Source organism: Agelaius phoeniceus, chromosome 7 (genome assembly GCF_051311805.1).
Source record: "Agelaius phoeniceus isolate bAgePho1 chromosome 7, bAgePho1.hap1, whole genome shotgun sequence".
Classification (NCBI taxonomy): Eukaryota; Metazoa; Chordata; class Aves; order Passeriformes; family Icteridae; genus Agelaius; species Agelaius phoeniceus.
The window spans coordinates 36583159-36593575 of NC_135271.1; the positions used below are offsets into that span (position 1 = coordinate 36583159).

At 40.8% G+C, this 10417-nt stretch overlaps 1 protein-coding gene across 2 annotated transcripts in view; it reads right to left on the reverse strand.

The window, feature by feature from the left end:
* The window catches only part of XRCC5 (X-ray repair cross complementing 5), a 49791-nt gene extending 39672 nt beyond the window's left edge, over positions 1 to 10119 (reverse strand). The window contains exons 1-6 of one of the 2 annotated variants that reach the window (XM_077181592.1): positions 10003 to 10119; positions 7813 to 7926; positions 7097 to 7280; positions 5368 to 5416; positions 3686 to 3808; positions 856 to 1044 (exon numbers count right to left, since the gene is read on the reverse strand). In XM_077181592.1, coding sequence (XP_077037707.1) covers positions 856 to 1044; positions 3686 to 3808; positions 5368 to 5416; positions 7097 to 7280; positions 7813 to 7926; positions 10003 to 10020 — 677 coding nt within the window. In that variant the 5' untranslated portion in view covers positions 10021 to 10119. The remainder of the gene's footprint in view (positions 1 to 855; positions 1045 to 3685; positions 3809 to 5367; positions 5417 to 7096; positions 7281 to 7812; positions 7927 to 10002) is intronic. The other variant, XM_077181591.1, reaches the window with a different exon arrangement.
* Positions 10120 to 10417: the final 298 nt, after the last annotated feature.

A 10417-nucleotide genomic window follows, 5' to 3' on the forward strand; every position in this document is an offset into this window, starting at 1 on the left:
TGAATTACAGCGTACAAACCTACAGGGACGACTCTCATCTAAAAATTACCTTTGATAATGACATTACAGCTGTGCTCTGCTAAGCTTCCTGAAAATCACATTGTCTAAAAGATCACTTTTCATAATTGTAGAACAGAACTACTGAGACAGTAACATCAGACTATGAAAAGGCATGTAGGTGCATTTTGCCTGTTCCCCAACTAACACAACATCTATGTAGAAAAGTCTTGGATGTATCATCAGCTACAGTTTCAGAGATACACAAACTTTTATTCTTTCACTGGGAAAACAAGAAGTGAAAAATCATTTTTCAACTCTTGTATTCCTAATGCAAGAAAAATGAAAAATAAAAAAGTATATTGTTTGTCACAGTGGCACAGTAGACTGTGATTAAAGAGCAGGATTCAAAAAACAACATTTACTCAAAGAATTCGTGGGAGTTTATCAAACTAGCGAGCTAAAAGTAGTCTGCAACCAAGGAACAAAGGCTAGCATTAAATGCAGATAAAAGCTGAACTATGAAGGCTGAACTATACCACAAATTCCATCTCTTCCTAAAATGTGTTTTTGAAATTACATTTACAGAAATGTTCCCACCAAAATCCTCCAACACTAAAGATGGAAGGAAACTGATTTTTTTTTAAATTTATATACAGATATAGAAAATTAATTTTCCCCTGAAATCTCTAAGCTCTTTTACTTATTCTAAAGCCACTGAATAAACTGTATGAAGGGCACTGAGGGTACAGTAAATCATAAAATTCAGTGACTTGAACAGATTAATTAACTTCATCTTTTGGAGAAGAAATCAGCAAGCATATCTATAGGACAATAACCAGGATTAGCCAAATTTACCTGAAAGTATAAATTTCTTCCAGCCCTCCTTCTTCATCCAAAGTATACATGAGCTTCCTCACCACATCAATACCTTGCTTTTGTTGTTCAGTTAAACCCTTTATTGGAAAAGAGCTTTTGTCCATATGAGCATGTACACTGGCACTTTTATCTCCACTTCCATCATCAACACTCACTGGGAATGGCAGACTAAGAACAAAAGAAGAGGCAGTTAGTTTGACTTTCTTATGAAAATACCCAAGCAAAACAAAACAAAATGTTCTTAGGATTGACAATTTCTATCTAGCTGCAGACAGATATATAAAGAGTTACAGAACTTGCAAAACAAATTAAGCAATATTTCAAGTCTACTTGGCATTGTTAACATCTTGACCAGAGCGATGCACGAGTTCAGGGTATTGTGCATCAATAAAGACATCCACATATAGGAATAGATTAAACAGTAAAGTCAATGCTGATTAGAAAGCAAGATCCATTAAAAAAGATTGAACAAAATAAAGCCCGTAGAGAAGAGAATTAGAGGGCAAGATAGCCTTAAATAGAAAAAGCTGTTGCAGAGAAGAAGGAAACAATCAGTTCTTTGTATTCTGCCTGCACACCTATCACAGCATGGAGTCAGGTCAGATAGTCAAAAACCTGATAAAGGCATTTCAAACCATAATCTCTAAAAACCAACTGCCTGAGGAGAGAGAAGAGTCTCCATCACTGCAAATCTTTATCAGAAGGTTAGACAAACACTGCTCAGCAATGACAGACATCCACCTGACCCAGTCTAAAGCAGAGGATTGCTCCAGATGACTTGTTAAAGGCTGTTCCAGGCCTGTGACTCTGTATTGGCTCAAAATGCCAGCAAGCAGGACATTCTCTGCAGTGGAGCTATTAGGTATTTCTGGAACAAATGTTATTCTTTGAGATTTTAATAGCTTACAACACTGGGTGAATTTCTGACTGAAGATGACACATTTTTCTTGCACTTCATGATTCAGATTTTAAAATTTAGCCAGGGGTTATAGATAAAATGATTTTACTGTTCTTCAAAATATAGGAGAGTGTTAACTAAATATAACAAACACAGTAGAGAAAAATGCGTAAGAGCCTCAACTCTGTGCCCCAGAAAACACCTGCGGATTTTTCATCTCATCCAATTCTGAATGAACCACATGATACCTTTTACCACATTTCTACAAAGTGAAGTAACTTTAGCGTTGTATTATGTTTTTTAAAAAGCAGCCTACACATCTCTACCATACTTACACCTCATTAGTCCTCACTAAACTTATCCATGAAGCAACAGATAATAAACAGAGTTAACATTATGCACAACAGTGTCACATAGAGCCAAATTAAAGATCAAGCTTCAGCAAAGTGTTTGGTACCTTTTTAGGAAGCAGATTCCACTGACAAAATATAGAAACTGTATTTTTAAGCTGATATGGCAATATCAAAAAGCTGATAGGTAAAGTTAGGCTACATTCACTATACAATACCCAGAGACTACTGTGATGAGAAGTATGTAATACCCAACACTACACAGTGCTCAGCATGTGCTTGGCACCTGGAAGCAGGGAGGAAAACCAACTCTCTGCTGCAAGTTACAACCTAGTCTATGATCAGGACATAAGAGATGCAAGCATAGGTTATAACAAAAGGTTTAGCAAGACTTTTTTTTAAACAAGCGTTTTACATTTGTGCAAGTAAAAATCAAATAATCCTTTGCTCCTGTGGGTGGGAGACAGGGTGCAAACCTGCAGCCAATGCTGTAACAGCAACATTTCATTTCTGCTTCATAGACAAGAGAGAAGCAGTTGAATACCAGGGCTCCAAAAGATGTACTCTGACTGGCAGAGGTACTCAGATTCATGGTGATGCACCTCTACTGCCTCCAGTGCCAACAACAGCTCAAGTAAGCCAGGAGGGGCACGTCACACTGGAAGCAGAACTGCTTTTTCTGTGTAGACAGAACCTGATATTTTTGCATCCAGCCTCCCCTAATCAAAGGCAAAGATTTTTTTGTGGAGGATCAGACCATGATTTTCAGTCACATTTCCCTACCTAAGCCCTCTTATCTTCCAGATGGGTTGGCAAATGGCTTAAATTAATTCATTATTAAGTTCACAACATTGTTCCCTACAGAATGCTGGATCTAGGTAAAAGTACATGGTCAGAAGTAAAACTAGGGCTTTAACTTTCTCCTGTGAAAGTATTTATTATCAACAGCCACATAAAGTTTTGCTTTTAAATAAACTCCTCTAGAAGGCTAACAGCTTCCAGTTGCCATCACACACAGACCTTAACAACACTATTGATTATCTGGATCAATGCCTGTATCTACAGCATGACAATCAAGGGATTCCTGTTCTAACACATGAGACATTGCTTCCATCTTCCAAGCCCATCATTGTGAATACAACCCTTCTCTTCAGACCTGCTCCTCTATTGACACCAGAATCAAGCTATTAATATCTGCAACATGCTCTCATTATTTCTTCCCAGTAATGTCCTTACCTAAAAGGATCTAGGCCATTGCTGTGACAAAATCACTGTTTCTGAGGCTATTTTGGCTTATTGTTTCTTAATTCTAATTCTCTGCTTATATTTTTCTTTTGTCTCCCATTTTACACTTTGGCTCTAAGCTATAAGCTTTAGGGGAGAAGAAGCCATCACCTTAACATTTATTTGCACATTATTTAACCAAGGGGACTTGGCTCGTAAGTGGAATTCAAAGTACGTATAATTGATAGAAGTACTTGCTATTTCAAGATAATAATTAAGAAAGAATAATTTCCCTTTAAAAGATGGCATAGTACATAGCAGCCATCTTCATACTTACAAAAACTGAAGCGAAGTTTCTGTTTTCTTCAAGTTAGCAATGATAATTTCCAGCTGATCCTCACTGACAGGACTGCTAAGGTCTGTAAACAATTCAATGTGTCTCTTCTCATATTTCTTTCCTCTTAAAATAGAGAAAAACATTTACAGATATCAAAAATATTATAAGGCCATTTTAAAATAATTTCCTTACAAAATAGTAACAAAAGTAATATATTTGTAATTACTTTTACCAAAGAAATTTACTTGTAAAATGAAATAAAGCAAATAAACCTATTTGGTAGAAGTTGTTCTATCATAGGTTATATTGTTCATCCTAAGTGTTTACATGAGTCCCCTTTCTCCCTCCTACCTTAAAATTGAGGATTTTAGCCCTGTGACTGTATAAATCACTAACTACACCTAAATGAATGGAAGTCTGCCAATTTTCATCAATGTGGATAAAATGCTAATAAAATACGTTAGGCTGTTTATGGATTAGATTGATTATTTCCTTTGCAGCTGTAAGTCTGTTCTTGCAAAAATGCTTTTAAATTACTGTTGCTGGTGGGGGTTCCATTTTAGTAATCTAATTCAGCAGATTCATTGGAGAACATGGACTTTCAAGACTACTTAATATACTAAGAAGTGGTAACAGTACAGATCAGGAAGGCTGAATGACAGAACAAATATCAGTTGAACAACGACAGAACAAAATTCAGTTGAAGTGGCTGAATTCAGTTTTGATCTGGATAATCAAACACAAGAGTGACTTTCTTGAATTTTTACCCTATAGTATTTTCTCAAATGAAGGCAAACTCCGTATCAAAGGGGTTGGTGTATACAAGCTACAACAAAACCCAGTGTTCCATAGCTATTCAAGACTATAATGGCATAAATACAGTAATTTCCATTCACAACAGTTTTAATCACTAAATGGATACAGCCTTCCACACTGATTACACTTTATTCATGAAAATATAAATTGCATCACCAAGTCCAGTCTTCTGCACTCACAGTTAGATCATATAACCTTTTTAGAAACATGATCAAACCCTGGTTTGAGAGGAAGTGCAGTTACCTTCCTTTCCCTGAACCACTACTTCACAGAGTGTTAGAAACACCTTGCCAGCCTCAGTGCACTCACTGATAACTTTGTAACACTGATGTCAACATTTTTTCTCAGCTTAAAGAGTGTTTTTTCCTATTGCACCTTTATTTCCACAGCATATTTACAAACAGCCACTTCATCTCCAACAGTCTTTAAATTTCTAGGCTGAACAAATTCACCTTTTTAGTTTTGTTTTCCTTTTTTTCTTTCTAAAATGTGCCATCACATTTAAATTCAGTAGCCCTTTCCTAAGCATTTCAACATCCAGATTAACAGTTTCTGAAAGCAGAACACAAGGAATGTGACAGAAAGGGAAGGCTTTGTGCCTTCTATAATGGTAGCAATGCTCTCATGGCACTACTACAGAGTTGCCAGTTGCCTCAGAAAGCTCTCCAATTGTCTGGACAAGTCTGATGTCTCATGAGGATTGTTTAGCGGCAAACTTCTGTGGTGTGCTGTTTATCTTTAATGCTTACTCAGGTTTTTTTTCAGAAAGCACTTCCCATGTTTATACATACAGTAAACATAAGAGTGACAAGAAAACATCAGTGCAAAGTCAGACTTTTGTATAAGCTCTCAGGTTACATACTCACATTGTTTGTTTCTGAAGCAAGTCCATACACACAATAATAGCATCCAGAACTAGGCAAAATTAAGAAAAATCTCAGAATTTGAATCAAGTAACAAATGTTATTTTTCGAAGAAAACAATTTTACATTTTCACTCCCTCTCAAACACTGACAAACACGCATTTTAGTTAAGAAATACTCTTTTTGAGATAAACACTTTTCAAATAACTGATGTGGAAGAGGTTCCTACATAACTTGTGTGTATTGTGATCTTGTCTCTGCCCCACCTACCCAATGGAACACTAAAAAGACTACTTCAGATCCCAAAATCTCAACTGCCAATGAGAGGCTCAAGTCCATGAAGAGGCAATCTAACTTTTAGAATGTTACTCTGAATCCACCAACAAAATTTCAACATATATAATTTTCTCACAGAAGTTTTTCTTTGAACCACCTGCATCTGACAATCTCTTCAGAAAGCACTTCATCACGATGTCCACTGGGAATGTGTGAGCCAGCTGAGTGGCTGCACACTTCTGAAACAGCTCTGACTGCCTGGACAGAGCTCACAGCAATCATTTTATGGCCAGAGAGAGACAACACAGGAGACTGAACTGAATGTAAATGAAACACATGAAGGAACGCTATAGAGATTACCCTTTAAAACTCTTCACCTTACTTGTAACTAAGAGCAGAACACAGTCAAACATGAATGGCATTCAAACCAGGGAGTAACATTTGGCAATGTTCAAAATACTTTATAAACAAATCAGTCTGATAAACCTCTAATCTGCTTTCTCTGGGGTAGAGGTAGTTTTCTTCACAGGAGCTGACATGGGGCTGTGTCTTGAAATTGTGCTGGAAACAGTGATGATAATATAGGGATGTTGTAGTTGTTGGTGAGCAGTGCTTGCAAAGAGCCAAGGCCTTTTCTGGTTCTTGTACCACCCTGCCAGTGAGGAAGCTGGGGGGACACAAGAAGTTGAGAGGAGACACAGCAGGGAGAGCTGGTCTCAACTGACCAATGGGATATCCCACACCTGGCATCACACTCAACATGTAAAGCTGGCAGGAAGAAGGAGGAAAGGGGGATATTCAGAGTTTGAGTGTTGGTCTTCCCAGGTAACTGTTAAGTCTGATGGAGCCCTGCTCTCCTGGAGATGACTGAACACCCACCTGCCCTAGGGAAGCAGTGAATAATTCCTTGTTTTGCTCTGCTTGTGTGCACAGCTTTTAACTTCCCTATTAACTTGTCTTTATCTCAACCCACGAGTTTTCTCCCTTTTACCCTTTCAGTTCTCTCCCCATCCAACTGGTGGAGGAATGAGCAAGTAGCTGCGTGCGGCTGAGCTGCCAGCTGGGCTGAAACCACGACAGTCTGGTTTCTGGAACTTCTGCTGACTTACTTCATAAACAACATTTTTACTAAAAAGCATAAACCAAGTTCTGTAATGCTATTTTAAAAATACATGCCTTATTTGAAGCCTAAAATTATATTACTATCTTTTTTCTCTCTAATTAACAGAACACTTCATAAAAGCAATGATTCCTTTTAAGGCCAAGGCTACATCTGTTAGCCTAAAAGAACGTCAAAAAGCAGCTAAGTCTGCTTTTGGACAAACTTACAACCACAAATTAGCTCAACTCTGATAGTAGTTAAAACTTGGGAGGCTGAGCCCAATTTCACAACACTGACTTCCTGTCTCCTACGTAACTGAATCAGTTCAAGAAGTGCTCTTCAGCAAAAGGATACAGTCTGCTTGTGCAGAGCCTGCTTTAATCAAATTTTGAATGTCTTCCAGCAGATCAAAATCTGGCAGCATTAGTGATCTATGTACAGTAATGTTTTGGTATTGATTCTCACTGGCAAGGCCATTTCTAGTGCCATTAGTGCCAAACAGAACTACAGCGACTTCATCTTTACTCTCAGCAAAAACCTGTAGATACAGAGAACACAAAACAGGTATAAAAACACAGGTAGATTCATACATAACTATGTTAGGCAGATTACAGCTAACTGAACTAATTTTGAAACATCAATTATAATGGATTTACTGGTTTTTACTTATTCGGTGCTATCCTCTTAAAACGTAAACTTACAGTGAGATCACAAAGTTAGATGTAATTAAACTAACAAATTTACAAGAGGCTATCTGGGATAAAACAAGTAAAATTGGTTGACTCAGTCCTCAAAATGGGTCTTCTGTGTGGCAATTAATAAGTGTTGAAATATTTTAGGGAGAGAGAAAAGCAATTCTTTTCCCTAAACGTTTCTACTGCCCTGAAGAAAAAAATGGTGACCAACCCAACTATCACATCTCATGCACAAAAAATACAGCTGAAACAAAGAGCCCTGTTACTTCTGCATAAACAGAAACTAATTCTCACTCATTCCTCATTTATTTCAATGATTAGTAAATGAGGAAAATGTTTCACAGATGTTTTTAACACTTATGAAGTCACACACACCTGTCTCTGCACGAACTTTGTCATAATCTTCTTGGCTTGGTCAAGTGAAGACTCTTCACCAGGGGAAGAACTGCTCATTGTAAGGCCTACATCCAGGCACAGCACTACTGCCACCTGGAAAGGAGGAGTGAGAATAAAAAATAAAATACAAGCATAATTACTTACAAGGGTACATACAAAACCCAAAAATCAAACTACATCACAAGTGGTTTCTTTTACACTAACTGTTAATAAGAGACAATGGTGGAAGACAGAACTGGCATAACTGCACTGAAAAAAAAAAAATTTCATCCTGTACCGTGTTCCAGATATTTCAGTGGAAAACACAAAAAATCCTATGTTACACAATAACCTGTAAAGGGCATGTAATTTCTGTACAATCTCATTAATGTATTAGGGATCTAAGGGCTTTTCTGTGCCAGGAAATTAAAGAGATATTTTAGTTGACAATTGCAAGAATGAATTCCAATTTCAACTTAGGGGCTTAAATCCCTCACATTAGTCTATGTTTTTGCATTTCTGATCACCTCTTTAGCTGATCTATACAAAACACTGCCCAAGTCTGCCCATGAATTGATTTATACATTAGAAATAAATAAAACTGTTTCTTGCAATTTCTCATTTGACTCTTAAGTTCCTCTAAAGTTCTTTCACAGACTCCCCTTATCTTGATTAATCATCCACATGAATGTAGTTGCAAGAGGAATTCAGCAAAATGAGGCCCTGCATGTCCAAGGCCAGCTCAAATTTATTCTCATGGATTAAACCAAAGTTCCCTAAATATACATGAAAACCTTGACGGACTGCCAGTGGATTAAATTACACTGCCTGAAAAAATTGTTTGCCTGAACACAGGAAAGTCAGGTATTACCTAGGCTGGAGCCAGCTGACTCATTTTAAAATACAAAATATAGCCAATTCCAGAAGAAATTAAGCTGACAAAAGGATGTGGGCAATAATCCTAAATCTGTCAAGGGACACAAGCAAAATGGATGAACAGCAAGATAAGGCATTGGTCTAAGCCCTGCAAGCCCAGCCTTGCAAGCAACTACAAGGTCCTGCTGAGCAGCAGAGCTCCACAAGCTCTGTCCAGCAGGTTACTTACACCCAGTCTCAGCACTCCACTCCTCACCCTGCCTTCACCAGGCTTGCCTGGGAGCTGGGAATAAGTGCCTGAGCCAGCCAGGTCTGAAGAAGCTCAGAGTGGAGCAGAGGCAGTTCCAGAGGCTGCACAGTGTTCTCACAAGAGCCCTGTCAGTGCCCACCTCCAGCCTGGGGAATTACTGAATCTACCCACAGCAGCAGCTGCAGACCCTCCTTGGCTTGGTGCTGTGCTCCCTAAAAACGCTTCATAGACGGCAGGATGACAGCAGAGAAGCCACAGAAGTGCAGGAGTGCAGAGCTGCTGTTTGCTTACAAAACACACCATCAAGTGTCAAGTGCCAACATGCTCTTCTGGAAGGCAGCAAACCCAAGCTGGGTGCCCGTTCAGGTATGTGGAATCTTCCTTCAGGAAGAGGACAGCTCTTGTGGTAAAACCCTCCTTTATGTCTCTCTTCAGCTGTTATTAACCTGTTATTACCCCCTGGCCACGCCACCTGAGCACGCAGAGCTGCTGCTGGCAGTGCAGGCTCCTGAGCGACACTCGCCCGGAGCTCCGCACGTGTGACCGCAGGACAGCCCTGTCACACCTGAGCTACACCAACCCGCCCTGCTCAGTGCTGATAAGGGCGATGTGAAACAAGCCTGCCTTTATCTCTGACCTCTCGGTGCTGAAGCAGCTATAATAAAGCAAAGACAGAGATGGCTACAACAGCACAGATAAAGCTGCGTTTAACAGATACTAAACTGCTCCGTAACACAAGAGACCTGAACACAGCTTTCACCAATAAGTTCCCCTAAACGCACCACACATACAAACTGCATTTTCAACAGAGCAAAACCAGTTCTAGCATTACTCCAGCAAGAGTAATGCCAGTCACTGCTGCGCAAGCAGAAACACTGATTCCATGTCAGCTTTGCACCGGCAGCGGCTCGGCGGCCAGCACGGGAAGAGTTACGCTGTGCCAGGGATGGGTGCCCGTGGGTGCCCGGAGCCAGGGATGGGTGCATGTAGGTGCCAGGAGCCAGGGATGGGTGCCCGTAGGTGCCCGGAGCCGGCGGTACCCCCGGCGGGCCCCCTGCCCTCACCTTGCCGCTGGGCGCCATGGCGCTCGTGCCGGGACGCGGTGCGCCGCGTTCAGCGCTCCGCCCGCCCCGCGTCCCCCCGGGAACACGGCGGCGGCGCCTCGCGTTCCGCGGCGGGGGCAGCGCCGCCTAGCGGCGGACGGGGGCTCGGGCGGGGCCGCTGCCGGCGCTGCCGGTTCGGGACCGGCTGAGAGGAAAGCTGAGGTGGGCACGGCCGGGCTATGGGAGAGGGAAGGGAGATGTCGGGTGCCCCCCGCAGTCCTCCTTCCAAGTGCCACATCTCGCAGGCGTGGCTGTCATTTTAGCCGCAGTTCGAGCGGAGCGTAGCCCAGGACAAGCCCGAGGTAGGTGACTGAGGTCCATGAGGAGAGGCGGGTCCAGGGCAGGTGTCAGGGGCCCTTCTGCCCTGCTCTATCCT